Source organism: Sceloporus occidentalis, unplaced genomic scaffold (genome assembly GCF_023333645.1).
Source record: "Sceloporus occidentalis isolate IW3139 unplaced genomic scaffold, rSceOcc1.0.p SCAF_29, whole genome shotgun sequence".
Lineage (NCBI taxonomy): Eukaryota > Metazoa > Chordata > Lepidosauria > Squamata > Phrynosomatidae > Sceloporus > Sceloporus occidentalis.
In genome coordinates, this window is record NW_028317009.1 from 1010399 (window position 1) to 1031152 (window position 20754).

General features: G+C 39.8%; 1 protein-coding gene across 1 annotated transcript in view; it reads right to left on the minus strand.

Moving 5' to 3' along the window:
• Nucleotides 1-20754, minus strand: part of LOC149299095 (C-Maf-inducing protein) — a 66742-nt gene that overhangs the window by 9418 nt on the left and 36570 nt on the right. Inside the window, exons 4-11 of the mRNA XM_089486460.1 lie at nt 13707-13868; nt 13287-13328; nt 10959-11021; nt 10616-10696; nt 7632-7735; nt 6442-6546; nt 5473-5826; nt 1213-1278 (exon numbers count right to left, since the gene is read on the minus strand). Of these exons, the coding sequence (XP_089342586.1) occupies nt 1213-1278; nt 5473-5826; nt 6442-6546; nt 7632-7735; nt 10616-10696; nt 10959-11021; nt 13287-13328; nt 13707-13868 (977 nt within the window). The remainder of the gene's footprint in view (nt 1-1212; nt 1279-5472; nt 5827-6441; nt 6547-7631; nt 7736-10615; nt 10697-10958; nt 11022-13286; nt 13329-13706; nt 13869-20754) is intronic.

A 20754-nucleotide genomic window follows, 5' to 3' on the forward strand; every position in this document is an offset into this window, starting at 1 on the left:
GCGGTCCTCAGGGGCCTGATAAGCTGGTAAATTGTACAATTACAGGTGGTAATTCTTATCCCTCGTGGGACGGATTTTTGGAACATGAGAGCTCATTAGAGTACTCCTCGAGGGCGCAGGTTGCTCCAGAGGTGACTATTCAACTTCTGTTCCATGAAAACACTGACTTAACAACAATATAACTTTCAGCTTCATTAAGGACAACACAGTGCACTGCAATTTACCGCTCCAAATAGACGGGGAGGAAAAACATCGAGCGATGATGTCTTTATAGTTCTAGAGGTTGAATGAATCTTGTATGAGTGGAATTATGGGTCACATAACGCAAAAAGAGCAAATGGGACTTATTTACGTTAAAATTAAATGACACGTTGAAACAAAGTTCAAATCCAAAATATGTAATATGTAATATAAGTAAAGATGACCTGTGCTTCTTATACTTTGCATTAAGGCGACAGGAGGTTTTAATCCGTGCTAATCTGCACCAAACCTATCTAAAAATTTCCATCACTCGTATTATTATGGAGAAAATTCCACCCAGACACACTTTGGAATGACTCAGTAGCATGAAGCGAGCACATCATGTACCCAATGCCATATCGTGAGTAATGCTTCAGTGTACAGGGATGCCATATATATATATATATTTGTATTATTACTATTAATATTTTTTATTAAATACCCTTTAGACCACAACTATATTGAAGCTCTTAAAGGAGATTAAAATTTAGTCCATTTACCGTTAAATACGCAACAAGAACAGTGAGTGTACACCCCATGCCTTTAGAATTTGGAGTGAAATCACAGGTATCCATGGAAACTGAAATTAAAGTCATGTACGATGGATGAAGGCAGAGATCTATATGGAAAATTGGGCATTTATGGGGTAAATTCTAAATGTGGAGCAATTACCAGGGAAAGACCCTCCAGCCATAAAAGACAATACATTCTTCATTTAAAGAGCAGATTTGTGTTTAGAAATTCCATCGTATGATCGAAATTCACGATTGTATCGCTAGGTGCATGCGCTTACGCTACATTTGTACTAGAATAACAGGAATAACCTGTCCCCATTTTAAGTGAATACTTTGAGTTTAGACAGTTGCCCTCGCAGGTTTTGATAGTTTGTCATTAATCCAACAAACCTTCTCCAAGCAAACAAAAAACCCAAGAACGACTGCTTAAAAAATTTAGAGAAAAATGGAACCTTACTCTTTGGGGAATGGGATGGGCTGGAGCAAGCTGGCCAGTGCTGGCCTCCAATCATCGTAGTCTGACCTGTAACATAAATACCGTTATTGTACACAATTGTAGAGATAATCTTAATATTATTGATTGGAAGGCTATGCTGCCTCCTTAGGTGGAAAGATCCCTTCATATGCTTTAAGCGAAGAATAATCATACCGGGGAACTTTGCAGGGCTGGCCAACCAGCGTTCTCCACTCCATCACCCCTTTTGAGGTTAGAAGGGGGTGAAACTGGTTCAGGTGCATAGGGCCAGGTCTAGCACCCGTAGGGTAGAATCAGGCATTGTGTGGGGAAAACCTAGATGCCAATGCCCACCTGGAGATGAAAGATTACACTGGTGGCCCAGCAATAACAGATGGTTACTGAGCCTCCGGTTAAACCTGTAGAGTTCCCAGGTATGATGCCAAGAGACAGGTCTGATTCACAGTAAATAGTTATCAATAGTTCACAAAGTCACATAAAATACCTTGGTGAAGCCCTTACCACCCTCTGGCTTCAGATCATCAAACACAATGTCTAGAATGGCTGGTTTGTTACTTTTTGTGTATAGAAAGTTGGGAAATGTTCTCTGTCTCTATAAAAATCATGGTTGATTTCTGATGTCACAGTCGCCTGGCTGCTTTAGAACCTTTTCAATGTGATGACGCAGTATGAAAGGCCAGGGTCTTCACTTACTGCTCATTCTGGACGAGGCAGAAGACTCAGACAGAGATAGACAGGAGAAAAAAAATGGGCATTTCCCAAATTCCCCAAATCCTACCATTACTCACAACTGCAGTAGTTGTGGCCGGGGCATCCGGTGGCCCAAGCATGAGAGCAGGATTCCTACTGATCAGGGGCCTGGCGTTGATGGCCCGCATTGCATATCCCAACTTGTTCAAGTAAGTAAAGTCCTATCACAAATATTACATTTATTTATATAGCGCCAGCATATTCCGTAGCGCTGTTACAACAAAGTCAGTGAAATAATCACACACAATAACAAACTGTTCCCATTTGACATAAGTTGCACATTTTATAACAATGTTTTTCTCCTTTTCTTAGAATGCGACGTGCATTGAAGCTTAGAATGCGACGTGCATTGAAGCTTAGAATGCGACGTGCATTGAAGAACAGAATGCGACGTGCATAGAAGAACAGAATGCGACGTGCATAGAAGAACAGAATGCGACGTGCATAGGCGGATATGAGTGGAGAATGTATAAGTAGCAATTACTATAAATAAAAATAAATTGAAAAACTAATTCCAGGTATTTTTTTGAAGGTCTAATTGATCTCTACGCATAAAATCGTTTTTCTACAAACCAATCATAATGTGTAACGCTATTAATCACATTAACGCGTTGCTTTCAAACTAACATGACATACAAGATATAGATTCAGGACATGCCTATCCCACGCACGATTCAAATCCGTCGCTGCGTTAACCTCTTCCACTTATCTATTATGCCCTCAGCAACGTAAAACATCGTTACATTACATCATGACACTATAATACGATGTAACATTTAAACAACCCTTATGTCTTTGCAACTCAAAGGCTAGGAACAATAATAGAATGGGGACTGCACATTACGCATGCATATATATGTACAGCACCATCGCATCCAGCAGCAATGTACAGAGTGCATTAGGTGGCATCGGGTACCCCGAGAATTCCTGGGCTACAGAACATTTTATTCCAGCTCTGAAGCTATGACAGCTAGTTTTGACAAGTGTTAAAGAGAAAGAGGTACCGAAACAGTTTAGTTCTCTATTCTCATAAACCGTCAGCTGTCTAACCGCATCATCCTCGCCTCGGACGTCACTGCACCACAGAGATGAGCCAAGCTTGCAACACACAGCCTACAGAGAACTTTGGGTTTCACAGCTTTGCTCTTGACTGGGGAGGACTCACACAGCCTTGTGAAGACCCCCGTGCACGTATGCAAAAAGCGCCCCCTCTGATTTCAATAGAAGCTCTTTCTTTTGACCAGTGATTGGCTGCTTGAAACAGCCAATCAGTGTCAAGAATCCTTGGACCATGGAAGGAGATGAAAGCTGTAAATCTTAGAGTATTCTACTACGCTTTGTTCTTTAGTGGGGCTTTCAGGGGCAGCAACTTGTCTCTTTAAGGGGTATGGGTTATATATCATACATTTATCAGGTGTGCATAGAGCTCAGATGATTGAGGGATGTTCTTTGTTTATAGTGATCACTAACATCGCTAAGATCTCCTCATCCCATTCATTCCAGTGAATTCCCAGCAGTTTCCAAATCAACGTTTTGCTCCCAAGATAATATTTTCCAAGAGCTAAAGCCAAGTCATGTCTGATAAGTGTCTGAGCTCAACCCCTGCAAACAGCGTGACAAGTGGATGCCCTCTCCGGAGCTTAACATTTTAATCCGGGTCACACTGGATAATGTCTACATCTTGAGGATTCAGTCATGAGAAAAGTCTAGGAAACGCACAAAAGGTTATTTTTTTTGTACAAAGAAAACGTACTAAATATAATCCACTCTTTACAATCATCATCATGGGGTAAACACTGCAAAATCCAGGAGCCCTTTGGCCCAACATGCGCCACCTGCTTATTCCTCTGAAAGGCCTGTTTGACTGCGTTCTGTACAGTCAGGTGCTTGGCGCAGGTGCCTGTGGACCGAAACGAGGATTATATATGTATTTACCATCAATGCAAAGCCCGGGAACCTTAAGGGAACCGGTAATAATGTGTAATGCGGGTAGACGCAAGGCTGCTACACATGACTCGGATGAAGCGATGCAGTCCTTGTCTTCAGAAATCTGACCCCTATTCATTTTGTGTTGAAACACGAGTCGTCTTTTACTAATTCCTGTAAACTTGCGCAATTTCCTTTAAAAACCTCGTATTAAGAAGCGCAGTCATTTCATAAACTGTAATTCCTCAGCATGCTCTTACAGAAGAGAAGTGTATCTCTCACCAGAGGGTCTACGTGATTCCTGGTGACAGCGTTATGGGTGTAACATGGGTCTCCTACGCTCTCCAAACAATCATAGAATCACTGAACCAGGCTCAGATAAGGGGAAACGATGGACCTTGCATGCAGTGGCGGATTATCCCATGAGGCACACTAGGCGTAGGCCTACGGGTCCATGAGTGATAAAGGGTAATCCAAAATGGCAGCATCACCCCTCTTACCTAAATCCATGTGTCTCCCTCAATTATCAAGGTTTAGGAGAATTGTAAAAAGATCTAGATGTCAAACTTCCGTATCTAAAATGTTTGGGAATTTGTAATGTTCTATAATAGCCGCCAGTCAGGTTGAATCATAAGTTCAGCTATAACACCAACTTCTCTCGCTTACACGTAACTGATGATAGGATCGCTTTAAATCATCAATTCCCAAGAAAACAGCAAATCTTCGAACTCTGAGATTTCAATATGAGACTTAATTAGAACAAATTCCATCTTTAATTCCCCCAAACTACCAAAGAGCTAGGTGAATGCGCAAAGGCTTCTTAATATATTATTATTATTATTATTATAGCCATCTCAATCTATATGCATACCATGACTAAAAATATTTATAAATATAAAGAATATATTTTAAGTATACCAGTAAATTATCACATAAAGAGCACAGAAGATTAGGGAGGAGGTCACATGCTTCATGCATGTGTTTTAGAAAGTCAGACATGGGTGCCTCTTCTTCCAAGTCCCTGCGACTGTTGAAGGTTTTCTGGTTCGACAAGTTCTCTGGCCAAGTAGAGCAGAGGTTATTCCTTCCCAGCCTATGCATATGGCGGGTGTCGTTGGGCTCCCCATGTCTTGCTATATGTACCAGCATTCACATACACACAATTCACAGATCTGGCTGCTAACTTGGCTGTTCTCCCCTATATTGTCGCATTATTACCGATAACATGAAAGCAAAGTTAAAGTGAGACGGGGAGTCTCTGCCAAATACAACTCAGGTACACACCCTTTCAAACTGAACAGCACACTCAGATGTATTTGAGTGATTGGTTTATCCTCATTGTTTCGTGTTAAAGTAGTGTATATCGGAGGCTCATTAACTCACCAAGCATTGTTGAACTATTGCATGGCTTTGCTAAGCTCAACAGATCATAGCCAGTTTATTTAAAAGATACAGAGCCAAATAAGACCGGAAAAGTACATAATGTGGGCTGGAGAAATAACCCAGCTGATCAGATACACTGGTATACAATAATGCACACATTTCAATAATAACTGGAGTACTCACAGTATTTTTAGAATTTCCACGTAGCATCCCAGGACTCTCTCAGCTTGAGGACTCAGCTCTATGCTTATGGTGCTGCAGGCTGGGCTGATGAGCAGGCAATCGATCAGGTTGGGTTCGCTGTCATTCCCACTATTTGCCTTCAGCTTCTGATTCACTGTGTTGTTGCGTTCCACCTCAACGTGAATTTCATTGGATGTAACAATGACTGGCTTGTGTCGAGACTCTACCGACGTGACCTCTTGCGAGACCAGGTCTGGGTTGGTATGGTGGAGACGAAGAGGAATATTGGGTTTACGGTCGCACTGCTGCTGGCATCCATTCCGAATTTCCTTTAGGCTTGGGGAATTGTCTCGGCTTTATGAAAACGAAAACACAAAAAAACTATTGGAAAATCTTTTGATTATTACATTTTATTGATAGACCACAAACTAATTCCAACTCTTACAATGAGGGAGAACATGAACCATGTTCTTGCAATTCATTAGGAGGGTGAGGAGTGGACTATATCTTCAAGTCTATTAGACAGAGTTCCACGGAAAGAAACCACATGAAGCTACTAACTAAAAATCATATCACAGAATTCTCACACAATCAACTGCATCCTGGTCCTTATTCTATGCAAAATATGACATTATGCTGACCTCTTTGTATCAATAAACCTGAAATCACATTGACCCTGGAAACGACACAAGCCTTCCTGTCTGGACTGACAATGCAAGGCCTCCTTACTCAACCTCTGGACAGGGGCAAGAAGGGGTAATTCAAGGCCTCTCACACCTTTTCTTGATCCTCTTTACGACACAGTTATGGCCTTGGGTGAAAATCTGGTGGATCATGGTCATAGTGTGGTTGGCAACAATAACTCAGAATACTCTCAATACAATAAACACACAACTCAACAGTCCCATAACACATGCTGGTCTTGTATGTAGGACTATAATAACTTACAGCAGAAGCAGTTCCACTCACCTGTTGATAAATTCTTCGTAACATGAATATATGGCAGCAAGGCACACTGCAACAAGGTTTGGTAAGACCCTGGGGTGGGGGCAGTTTGCCGTAGGACCATGCATGCTGTTGGGAAGAAAATATATATATTACTTAGGAGATTTGACATTGCGTCTACAAAAACACAACAATCCAATGTAATGTCCACAGGCTTGAAGTTCTATATATTTTAGGAAGCAATAAGTCTCTTAAAAGACTGTCATTAGTTCTTGGGCTACTAGAGTACTTTGGAGAAACCGCCGTTGAATTTCATAACACCGGAGAACATCTTTATGTTTGGATAGACTTTTCCTGGCTTAGTGTATCTAAACCGAACGTTAATGATGGGGCACAGGACAAGACCTCACATGTAAAAGTAAATTAGCTGTGCTGAGATCATTGACCACCAAGTTTGCTGATTCCATTGCATGCTTGTAACTACCACGAAACACCAACAAGACGTTCTAAACCTCTAACAAGATCTTTCTTTCTTCTTTCTTTGGATGCCGAACTACTATAGATTATAAACTCCTACAGGGCTCATGGTATCTCATTGTACATCATATGGATTGTATCCATTAAAGTTATGAGCCATGGAATATGTTAGTGCTTCCTAAATATGAACATTTCAATTAAGATTATTCAGTCTTCATTACTAAGGTATTGAGCTTCTCAGCTGGTGGGTATGGCTATATTTAGTATTTCTGGAAAACAAGATTTTTTGAGGCGAAAATGACACATACCCCAAATACTCCCGTGTTTTGGTCATAAAAGAAAAAGACCACAAACGTAAGGTACACACAAAGAAACCAACATTTCCATTAGACATTAAAACAAAAAACAACAAAGGAAAATGTTCAGATGCCGCTATCCGTAGTTCTTCCAATGATTAATACCAAGCAGATGATCTAAGTGCAAAGTCTTCCAAAAATCTGTGTCACGGATATGTGATGTAGAAATACCTTCTGGATTACCGAAAAATACTATTCAGCAAAACTGTACATTTAAAATAAAAAATATGAGCAATACTCCAGCCAGCTGGCTGTGGGAAAATGAGCATTTGTTTTTTTGTCCAGATACGGGAAATTTTTACCTTTAGAATGACATTTTACAGCCGTGGGAAAGAATGAAAATGAAACAGGACAATCCAATAATCCTTAATCGTCACTGACCTGTGTATAAATTTCTTTACCACCTCCATTCCAGCGTTCAGTTCATTCAATGCCAAAATATACTCTTGGGTAAACAGCCTTAGTCGAGGGCACTTCCCGAAATCCTGTACATGGAGGGGGAAAAAAAGGATTTTTTAAGGCTGTCGGCACTTGATCTTTTTTTTTTTTTTCAAGTAATATTTATTTTCATTCCTCTGCGTCCAGTCACGGTTAGAAAATCCATTTTAAGTACTCTGGTTTCCGCCTGAAAGCTGAGAAAACATTTAGCGCGATGAATCGTGAAAGTATAAAAGTGTGTTGGCCACTCGCAAGCAGAAATTATTTCCAGAAACTCGGTCAAACAGGTGTAAGTGTGATAATGAAAACGGTGAGCGTTTTGCTTACTTGCCATGCTGTGCACAGGAAAATACGAGGGGAATTAAGGTAGTCAGTAAGAACAATTATGGGAAACAACTTTGATGATACCTAATCAGGTTCCTGATTAGACATTTTGACCACAAGAAGAGTGTCCAGTGGCACTGGCAACACAATAGAAAAAAAGTGCTGCAAAATAAGGATTATTGTGTCCAAAACGTAGGGGTGGTCAAAGGAGCCCCCAGATGTAACTGTGCAAAGTGTCTGCTGCTTCCTAAAAAGTACCAACTTTATCCTTGTCTTGAATCCATTAACAATTAATTATTAATAATTTATCCATTAATTATTGTACAAATATTTCTCAAAGCCAGTGACAATTTTGCAAGTAGCTCCTCGCCTGATAGGACACCTAACAATTGATATTGAGGTTTTTGTTTCCCCCTGGAAGGGGGAGAACATTGTCTGTTGCACCACATACTTCCTACAGGAGCATCCTGCTCAGGAAGTGTACAAAACTGCAATTGCAGAAGTAAATACCTTCCCCTCACAAGAAGGGCTGAGCTTCCTTGGAAGTTTTCTATTAGACAGACTCTATATAAGATCCTGCGATGTGATTTAGCTATTGAAACAAAAAGACATTGCTCTTTGACAAAGGTTCTTGCGTCAAAGCAGGAAATATTTCTTGTACAATTTCTTTTTAAGTCCGTTCTATAGAATGTGAGGTGCTGTCACTTCTTTATTACCTCTTCTCAGTTGTAAAGTTGATGCTTTTATTGCAGAAGTAAGAAAAAAAGACAAGGAAGTGGAACAAGGACACATGGTCTATTTTAAAGGCATCTTGAGTAAATAGCTCATATTTCATCATAAAACCACATTCCTAACCATAATGAACAGAGCTCTGTGATTAATTTATTAACTTCTGAATAACTCCAGCCTTTTATGTAGTCGCATTGGTCACATGACTGGATCACCACCAACTAGTGCACCCGATGACATCAGAAACGGCAAAAAAGATCCCATTTTTACCAAAGAGTAAATGGAGTCTTTAGTTGAAGTTGGTAACTTTTAATGAGCCAATAGAGAGAGATAAAAGGTTACATAAGCTTTTGGGACCTCAGAGGTCTCTTCTTCAGACTGGCAGGTTTAAGAGTGAGTAGTCTTAAATATGTACATGAACAAAGGGGATTAACATAAATTGATAATCCACTGGCAATGTGTACCCATAAAACATACGGGGAAGTGGGATTAGTGGTGCCAGGAAAATAGGGCGTGAACAGGATTTAATTACAAACGTTAATCCACCTTCTCTGCAGATGAAGAGTATTTATAATAATTCCCAAAGTTTAACATCATTTTCAACGTTGGCCCGATAAAAGATATCAACTTCAACGAAAGACTCCATCATCAATACGAATACCAACCAAAATAAACGATATAAAGGCATCATACTGGTAATGCTTTATTTTTTGGGACATTAAATACTCAAAACCAAATAAGTAAATAGATTCACCCAAAATATTGTCCTGACAAACCATTAAATGGCATTACACACGTTTTACCAACGAATGATATTCTGCTGCTGGAATAAAGTGATATCAGAAAAGCACACAGATATTCGACACACAGAATTACCTGCAAATGCAGGTGGTTTCCAACCTCCACCAGCAGGTAGAAAGAAGTATCCACGCCGGTAAAAGAGATCCAGTACATCTGAAATTCATTTGATACCCTCAAATTATTGGAATTGGGCAAAATATACACTGTTCTGGTTATAACAGCAGTGTGTATTCATATGAGGCTTAGGGGGTATCAGGCAGACCCATCCTTCCATATAATTATTCCCCCCCCCCCCCAAATTCCTGCGTTAGTCATAAACGTTTAAGGATTTAAACAAGACCAAAGTGAAACAGCCCGGAAGTAGAGGCCAGATTATCCTAAACACGTGGGGTAGGTAGAAAAAAGGTGCTAAATTTATTAAAACGCACTTGAGATATATAACTAGACTCGGAACTGGTGATGGACCAGAAGGGTCTAATGAGATATGTTGTGAGCTCCAATATTAAAATGTATTATTCCCAATAAAATTACATAAATAAATGCTCTTCGTTGAAAGGTTTATGATTAGTATGTGCCAGGAAATCATAAACAATAATAAAGGGCTGTAAAGGCATCTGATAGACAGAGACGTTCCGATAAACGGTTGGATATCGTCAATTGTCTTCTAGCTCCAAATTAGTCGGATCTCTTTTGTAAGAGTCTAAGCCCACGAGCTGGAGAAGACTCTGCCTACAGGCATGAGGTTTAACCCACTGGGCTGAACTTGTTAAGTGTAGAATGGCAGCGAGATCACAAAGTTCACTCAACATGGTCTTCTACATCCTCAGTTAAGGTCTATTGAGAATCGGTTTCTCAGCTTCTTAGACGTTCTCTTCCACAAAGAGCCTAGAGGGTTGTCCACCTGATATCGGCTACAGTAATTTTACACTAAACTAAATACACATTTAAAATCTAGAAAAACTGATAAGATATCCTTCGTCTGGTCAGTGGCTCTGTTTGGGGCAAATAAAACATCAGCAAGGAACACTTTTAGTTATTAGTTAATTATTGTGTATCATAAATGTAAGACTGACCATGTTATGTTTGAGGATCCTCTGGACGACTGGGGTAAACACCTCAATAACCACCATGGAACGGGGGCGCTCTCTACAGTGCTGCAAATAAGAGAACAGTCATGAACACACAAGTGACATCACAAAATCGCAAAATCTTTAACCATTGCTGTAGAGCTAACAAATTCTGACACTATTTCAGATACAAAGTGATATCGTTGATCGTGGCGCAGCATTGAGATATTAAGACCGGAGGGTGCTTCTCCTCTAAGTTTATTTTACAATGTTAACTTTTTATCTAGAAATATTTTTGAGATGTTTCTCTTTTTCTGTTGACACCATGCAGACTTCCAAAAACGATTACCTTGCAGAAGAATTCACAAAGGTCAGGGGGTGGGTGATTGTTTTCCAGGAGAGGGGCAATTGCCTAAAAAATATAAAATGAAAACGAGTTAAGAGTGGGTTATTATGAGAAACGTCATGGAAGTTGAAGTTATTACATAGGTTCTGCCATGTTACTGAATTCACCCGGCAGAGGGGTGGGCGTCACATAGACCTCTGCAGACCTCATGGTACCAGGGCCATTCTCAGTGTCTACAGACAGGACTACAATGACGGTGCTCCCCTTTAATTCTGGCGGCACCATGTGACGTTTGCCTCTTAGCCTCATGTTGAAACCAGGACTGATAACATTTTACTATTCTATATAATGTTTCAAAATGAATGGAGACTACTAGTCATGTTTCAAAACTTTTAACAAAATATTCTAATTCTATAATTTTTATATATATATATATATTTATATATTTGGATATATGTACACATATATTAACATATTGTTGTTCCTATTATTTTATCAGATAATAAATATGGTTTTTATCAGCGACTGGAACTTCTCTCCTACAAAGTAGATTTCCTATAGTAACAGCAGTCGTCCCCCAAGGCCACCATCGCTTGCTAAACATTATGGTGTTTTTCTACTTTCCATTAACGACAGCTGAACAACAGGGTGTACTTTATGAGCGCAGAGAATTTTCAGAAAGCTCCTAATTGTTCTATATCCCAGCAACCCAACATGCTTATGAAAATATATTGGGATGTCACAGCTCCTTCTGCAAGCTTTTGTTACAACAATTTAACATTAAATTATCACAGGGAAGCCCTAGAAGTACAAAAAAAGTGGTCTCCTGGTTTTTATGGTCAACTGTCGACAACAAAATTGTCAATATTAAAGCTCTGGGTTGGCAAACTGTGGCTGTGATGTTCCACCACAATGTCCACTGGTGGACCCAAACATTTGCTTTGGTTCTCTTTGGATTATCGCTGGTTCTATTAAACATCCACCTAAAAAGTGAGTAGAACTAGGAGCATGCAAATAAATGCCAATGTCTTTAAAGGAGATCCTGACTGTTGCCAACTAAACACAATAAAATATTCTTAAAACAATAATCCCAATGGGTTATGACAACATATATATCCGTGACTCGCACACTCGCCTTCTAACGAAGATAATCCCTCTCTACAGGAAAAAGACATCGCTATTTAAAAGAAAACAGCATACCAGGAACCATGCTGATTGGGATCGCAAACCTGGGAACTTCCGTGGGCTACAAAAACAATTTCTCTTATTCAAGAAATATTCCAGCTATATTCTAAAGAAAATACAGGAATGGCAATAAAAACCCGCAGGAGTCAAAGTGAAAACAAGTCTTCCCATCCTGCCGTAAATGGCTATTTCAATAATGGAGAAATCCAGACAATTCTTCCAAGTCCACATAAGAGGATAAGAGCGGGGCGGAAGGGGTTCTGGGAATATTTGCGGCATTTACTCTTTAGACACCTAGCTAAAGACTAGCTATAATCATGAGAATTTAAAACAAAAAGCCATCTATGGTGGCCACCTATTGGGGTCTACTCACCAAAGAAGACCACGAAGAACGATTCAACTCACCGATATCACTATGCATATTTAAGGGAAAATCCTAGTTAGCTTATGCTAGAAGGGCTCAGCTGGCCCTATATAATGCATATGGAATGTGATATAGCTATGCATTATACAGGGCCAGCTCAGCCCTTCTTTCAGTAGAAGCTCAACGAGCTTTCCTTTAACGTACAGCAATATCAGGCACTTGAAGTGTGCAATTCTCCCACAAGCCCCCTATTAAGTGACTAGACCCCCATTAAGTACAAAGCTATGAAAAAAGATAATTAATGCAGTCTCAGTATCCACAGAACCCTGGGTAGGTTTAAGCTATGGCTTGTGTTCTGCCGTCTCACGAGTTACGCCAGATCCCGTCCACCCCCATGGCTCTTGTCGATAAATCTATGCAAGCCTCGCACTACTGCTGTTGTGAAGCTACCGCAGTCGCTCGTATGTCAGAGTAACTTCCCGTCACAGGTTAGATTTGTTAAGAGTCATTTATATTACTCATTATTTTATTATTATTTATTAATAAATTTGCTTTATCCCTCATATATCCACCTGCTTTGCCGTGCAGAGCCCATTAAGTGTTAATCTATTCAGAGGAGCTACTCTTCTGGGAAAGCCTAGTAAAACCGGAGTTATTTTATAAATAACTGACGACCGCAATTAAAGTTTAAGGAGTACAAGTTACTGTCAATCTATTATTGCCCCGGCTGTATGTAAACACGGAGAAGGCCCCATCAGGATAAAAGAAATGTCATTACTCACCACAATAATGCTTTCATGTTCCAAAGTGGTTAGGTTAATATTCTGCAACAAAAATAAAAATAAATCAGTAACATAACTGATATGTAACATAACAACATGTCCGAAACAAAAATATAAAACAGCTGTTGTACAACTACGTTGACCTGGTATGAATCGCGTTTACAAAAGATGGATAATGAGACTTATGTGGTCACCCCGTGGGGTATTTCAGACAGGTCAAAGAAGACTTCATAACATGAAGTCAACAGAAAAGGTGCCAATACGGATCTTGAAGCTCTGGTCCAGATGTTCTTGTGGTTGTTCTTGTGGTTGTGTCTGGCCCAAGCTGGCTTAGTATGAAGGATCTGGGCTAGCACTAATAACCCATTTTGCCCCAGAACTGCCCAATATCAAAAAACGACATCCCAATAAGTCACTCACCTCGGAAAGTAACTTGGAGACGATTTCTAGTGGTGCTTGGTGGATGGAGTCATCCTGTAGTGGAGACGTGAGGGCCATATCCACCAGGGTCCTAATCTCCTTCAGGACAACTTCCCAGCGATTCGGATTGCTGAGAACCTTTTTGTACTTGTAAATCTTTTTCTGGAAGACAATAATTGTAATGCGGTTTGTTGAAATAATACTAAGACGAACCGATACATTAGGGAAAGAGGGCCCGGCTCGCAGGCTTACAATCTAAAGGTTTTCTTTAAATAATAGACTTAATCGGCAACGACATGTGAAACCAGAAAGCTATAAATATGTTATACATGCTATAGATGCTACACATCCAGAGATGCTGTCTACCTATTCATGGATCCAAGTTAGAAAACAAGGCGAGGAGAGCCTATAAAAGACATTTTATTGTTCTTTTAAGGTTTCGTGGCAGGGGAAGCCTTGAGGATGTGTGAGTCCGCGTGGGTCACATCATCACATATTCATTAACATGCGACAGGAGGTACTTGGGAGTAAGACATGTTTGCTTATAGTGGTGCTGCCCATCTTCAGTAATCTTGGGTTGTCCTTGACCCAATTAACAGGATTAACCCCCCTTAATTTGGCTCAGAAGATATGATGAAGAATTGCAGGACTAGGAGAATCTCTGGGTCAGGGTCCCCGATAATAAAAATGCCGATTTTTGTGTGTGGGGGGGGGGGGTAACATCAAAGAATAGCCAATTTCTGATAAAGGTGAACTGATTTCGAAGCGAGTATTTGCAGAGCTAACCACTGATGCCCCACGCACTGACAAACAGCGAGCTACACGTGTGAATCCATAGGAGGTCAGATAGCCAAGGCCTCCAACTGCCACCCTTGCCAGGACCGCCTCGCATAATCAACCCCGATTATTTCATGTTGTGAACTGGCGTACAAAGTTTATTTTTATTTTTTGTGACTCACATTTTGGATCTCTGCTTACAATAACCAATTCCAAAACAAAGGGAATAGCATGAAAAGCTACCCCTACACATCACGTCAGTGTGAAATAAAAAATTTTCCTCCCCACGCTGTATAGAACACAGCGCACGGGGAAACAAACAGCCGAGAAGCCACGTACCTGAGTATTAACCCATTCACTACTTGGGGATAGACAATGAAGGTATTTTGATCTATACCTTTGCTAGCACTTGGATCACAGGACTGTATAGAAAACCGATTCTATTATCTTTCAATCTTTTTATTGGCATTAATTATACAACTAAAGTGCCACAAAGCAATATCCAGCGCTTTAACCCCTTCTTTCCCTACTAAGAATGTAGTTTCAGGCAGGGAAAATGATCAGAGTGATATTAAAGACAGGTAGCCCAGCTGTCAGCTACCACATTTTGGGTGGAAGGTGTCAGGCGAGGAAAATAAAATGTATGTTATAAAATATAATATATATGATAAAATAATAGGTATATAATAAAATAAAATGTATATGATAAAATAAAAGGTATATAATAAAATAAAATGTATATGATAAAATAGAATGTATATGATAAAATAAAAGGTATAGAATAACGTAAAATGTATATGATAAAATAAAATGTATATGATAAAATAAAATGTATATGATAAAATAAAAGGTATATAATAAAATAAAATGTATATGATAAAATAGAATGTATATGATAAAATAGAATGTATATGATAAAATAAAAGGTATAGAATAACGTAAAATGTATATGATAAAATAAAATAAAATGTATGTGATAAAATAAAATGTATATAATAATTATTGTAAATGATAATTACTGCTCTTAATTGCAGGTATATCTGTTTGGTGGTGTTGTCGGCCAGGACGTCACGGGGTACATCATTAATAGGAGAAAGTGCTGGTTCATTAGAGCAGTTACGGGAGACGCACGAGTGAGCATTTGGCCAGCGACGATTCACCTGCTCATCTCCCTTTCACTAAAGTAAAAGAATCGCTAACAACATTCCCCCCGTGTATTAAACCGAGGACACCGCGTTTCTCCGAATAAGCACGTACAGAGGGGACAGTATGGAAAGCGGCACTGTATATGTTGCTACGCTCCCAGATTACAACACAACACACAAAATCCAAACACCGGGAGATAATATTTTATCCTCCCTACCGGGAACGTGATAACCGTGTATAACGCGTATAACTAAACAGAGCCTTCCACTTCTTATTCTTCCATGACCTGAACATTCCACGTTAATGGATGTATAGGCTTAGAAAAATAAAAGAAATACCAAGGAAATATGTGGGATACAAAGCAATACCTGCACTGAATAACTCAAATGTACTACAGGCAAGCTGGGTGGTCTGTAAGCGGAACAGCCTCCCTGCAGAAGTGGTAGAGGTTGACACAGTAAGGGAATTTAAACATGCATGGGATAGACATTAAGCTATCCTGAATCTAAGACGAGACCAACGACTGATTAAGCAGGAAAACTAGTCTAGACGGGCTGAACGGTCCTTATCTGCCGTAAATTCTTCTCCTTGGAGTTTTCCCATTTACTCAACATATTTCTACTGATTATTCTGGCAATATTCCAGAAATGTCATTTTGTTTGTATAGAAATGGATGTCTTTGTACACTACGCAAAGTTTTTTCAATTTACGCATTTATTATTTATTAACAATTTTCACACCAATATTTCCGGATCTACAAACCTATACGTACGGTCGGGTATTTTAAAGTACAATCAAATACGGGACGCTGTTGGAGACAGTTTATTACGGAATAAAAACTAAAAATAGGAACAAAGCTGTAACAGGACTTCCTCTTTAACGGAAGAAAGAAGAAAAGAAGAAAAAAAAAAGGTGGCTTGTGATTCTACCCGGGGAATCATGCGACACGTGAGCGTTAGTAAAACAAACAGGAGCACGGAGATCCCAGAAGAATGAGCGCTCTTATGATCATTTGTCTCACAGAGGTCTCTGAAAGCCCCTTCCTTTTCATTTTGTTCCCCCTCCCTTCCAATGCCTGCTGACGCAAGTAACTCAGCCGCTGGATAACCCCGGCACGTCCGTGTAGATCAGGCACAGCGTTTCCCACTTTGGAAGCCGCAGAAGAAAAACTTATATATTAGGCTTTAGATTCGTATTATTATGGTTTTTATTTAGGACCTCCCTCCGGCCCATTTTTCTGTAAGATTATGCGTTTTTATTTCATTCTTTTGATATCGGTTACAAAGATTGACGTTGGACTCGGCGGAAGAACCTTAATTCCAAATTACAATCTGTGTAAAAAAGTGCAGGGTGCAAAAAAAAAGTGCAATTTTCCAATATAAAGGAGTTATAAGTGGTTATTGGGGACTTCCGCTAAACTGCGCTAAGTCACTTTTGTGGTCCATTCAGTTAATAAGACCTAGAATAACCCAACCATCCCCATGATCTACAACTAGAGGGTCGGAGGTTTAGATGTAACGCAAGGAACTTTACAGACAGGGTGCTGGGTAAGTGGAAAAGCCTCCAAGCAGAAGTAGTAGAGGTTAATACAGTGAGGGTATTAAACATGCACGGGACAGGCATATGGCTCCGGAATCGAAGATAGGACCAAAAACTCATTAAGATTTGAGCAAGTAAGACCAGGTGTGCCAAATATGTCTTACCTGGTGCCAAGTTCTGTGTATCTATACCTTCTACTAAACAAAACAAGCACAAGCGTTACGGGCAACTCCCATTGAGCTCTATCACACTTTAGTATTGATTTTGAGTATTTGCCCTTCATTCCTGCTGTACTGTGCTTTTCCACCTATTGTAAAACGGAGGCCTCGGGTCATGCGCCAAACCAAACCTTAATTCGTGTAACAAAACCTTTATTCTTCCACTGCAGACAAAGCAAATAACGTCCCAGCGTGGGGAACGCTGTTCATTCCAGGGGCTAATTCACTTATAGCATTACTGTCTAAAAGGAGAATCGTGGCTGGCAGCAATAATGCCGAAGAACTGTTCTTCTACTTAATGGCTGCCGGACTGTACGCTACCCTATGACTGACAAGGTCTGCACATAATGAGTTTTTCCCCCCCAATAACTTCTATATAGTAATAATCGTTTTTAAGATATCCACATACAAGCTCAGGGTAATGCATCTGTCGGAAGAGCGGATAAGCACGGTTAGCAAGGATCCCAAAGTAAGAAAGCCTCGGAAGCAGATATTGTAAAAGATCAACTGCGGAATCGAGTCAGGATTAGGAAAATGAAGGTTATTTTACATCCTAAATTTATCACTTGCAACGTGACAGGTGGAGGCAATGAGGAACCACTAAGTAAATGGATTTACCGTTAAATAACAAAACGTTTAAAAGATAATCATCAACCAAGACTGACAAACACCAACTTCTCCGGAATTTCTTTTAATGACATTTTCTTCTCTCTATAGACTTTTTTACACGGGGATGCAGCTCATCAGAAGATGAATTAGTGTTTCTCTAATATTTTGTAGCAACTGGCTTTTATATGGCATTACCCTGCTGCCTGGGTAGCAATTGTTTGAGCTATAAATGGAATTTTGTTATCTGATGGAGTGAAATTTTAATTGTTTCTTGGGGCTCCATGGGAGGTCCGCTCCCTTGTGGAACAGAGGCTGGATCTGCCAGAGATCTTTTATACAGGCATGTTTTCCAAAAACCTATAATGGGTGATGTCTCTTGGATTCTAAAGCAACAGAAATCTAATGGATTTCCCACAATGTCTCAAGCTTGGATCTGCTCCAGGACCCTGTGATTGACCACTTTTGTCCCAGAACCATCAACCATACACATTCCTACACCCCCAAAACATTCTGGACATGCCATGGGTGATTTCTAGAACACAATTCATACATGCAACTAAAGTGTTGGATTTACGGTGCCTTGGGATGGATGCCAATTGCAAAAGGCTGCTTGGAGGTCTCTATCTGTTTAACAGATCTTATGAAAAACTTGGGAGAGGAACAGTTTACTTACAACGGCCATGTCTGACGTATAGGAACATTTACAGATAGCATACAATAGCACTGGACGAGTCTTACCCAGGCTTCTCTAATGACACAGACAGTATACCTGCAGCCCGGAAACATGGCGTAACGCCGAATACCGTACTGTTGTTTTGATCACATGGTTAAGCTATATAACATGTCAGATTATTTCCATAGTTATTAATATTTACATCATGCAGGCCTCTGCGTTTCCCTCTCCCAGGAACAAGGCTTGTGTTCCTAAAGGTAAACAGTGGTGGAAATAAACAGAGGAGTGACGTATGTATATATCTCAGCGCTGGCTGTTTGGCGGAACGGTGACACTAACATGGTCAAAGCGCGTAGTAACTGCTTTATTTGCGTTAGCAGCCGAGGGCTTACGTAGAGCAATCAAAGTTACTGAATTGCTGGGCTGGTGTCTCAAGGAACACTCGGCTCTTCTACGATGAGCCTCCCATCTAAAAAGCTTAAAGGGACATTTTGGGCAGCAAAAATGTAAAAAAATGATAAGCCGTGTATAGCATATGAAAACCTAAAAGTACTTTCTCTCTGGTCCACACACCCATCAACAGACAGGCGGTCTGACACGTTCATGCCTTCGATCAAAAGCTTTCCCAAGAGTTTGGAAAGGTATATGAGACAAAATGTGGGTGAAGTTTTTCTCATTATCTTTTGCAATTAGCTTCTTGTGTAATTCCTTAAGGAATTATACTTTTTTTTTTTTGACAAACAGAATCAAACATATCGCTTTCTCCATTTTAAAGCAGTTTCACAACTTCATGACTTCCTCCTTTGTGAAACATTGACTTTTTTACATTTTATTTGTATTTTTTTTTTTTTTTTTTTTTTTTTTACTGTTTCTAGAGCAAGGTTCTTTCCAATTGAAACACTGACTTTTATTTTAATTTGTAATAGTTTCTAGAGCAGTGAAAAGCTCTTTCCAATTGGGAAGAGATTCATTAGCTATTACTAAAAAGCCACAAGAACAATTAGTTCCACAACAGCTAGGCTGAAAAAAAATAAAAATATTTCAATGTGAAATCCTGATAATTCTTCGTAAAAAACAAAACAAAAACAAAACAAAAGGTGTGACGCTTTACGGTTTCAGTTCTGAAGTGAAGTTATGACTGTGTCTGGCACTTAAGGGCGTCATGCCTATGTGCATGTGGGCGAGGTGACAATTTTAGAATGTTTAGAATACAGTGACGTCTGCACCTTGCTTCTTGGAATCCAGAAATTGCTCGTAATAACAGCGTAGCAAAGTTTCATTAAACTGTTGATAACACCCATTTCAAATTTATATTATGACCTAACCAAACCGAAGCCCTTAGTTTAGCATCTGCTCTTGCTTCTGGTTTCCAGCGTGCATACATTATAAGCTGGGTATATCAATGCCTACAGAATGCAGAACCTCACTACGAATAAGTTAAAAATACATTGGTAGAGTTTCTTTGGAGTAGACCTTAGAATAGTATATCGGTTCACCAAAAACCAAAGCTTTGCAATTAGATTGCTCCACGTGAGCATGGTATATATTGAAACACGTTAGTTACTAATACTAATGTGCCAAGTTTGTAGGTCAGGACAACCCTTGGAGAAGTTGACAAACTCAGAAGATGCCTTTTGGGGTTTTCAATGATATATGAAGAAAATGGTACTTGTGCTACTTGTGGGCCAAGACCTCAATGACATGCCTTGCTACAATCTATTCCACAATTTGTGCCAGTCTCCAACTCTTCAATCAGTAGAGTTTGAGCCTTTTAGACTTTACCTTTATTCTAGCTCTTCTTTAAATATTCTGAGAAGGCAGAACAGGTTTTGAGTTGTGGTTGGGCTAAAACTGTCACTATCCTAAGACTAAGGCTCTAGAATGTGTTTGAGAATAAGTTCCTGGAAACAGATATCTTGATTTTATAAGGTGCAAAAGACTTCCATTACAGTCAATATTCACTTTGACATTGGTTGTCGTTCAATAATCAAATGAAACCCTGATGTACGAAGGTGAATGGGCACCATACAGACACAGTGTTCCACAAACAGCACATGGATACAGGGCTCACCGATGCCGGACTTCT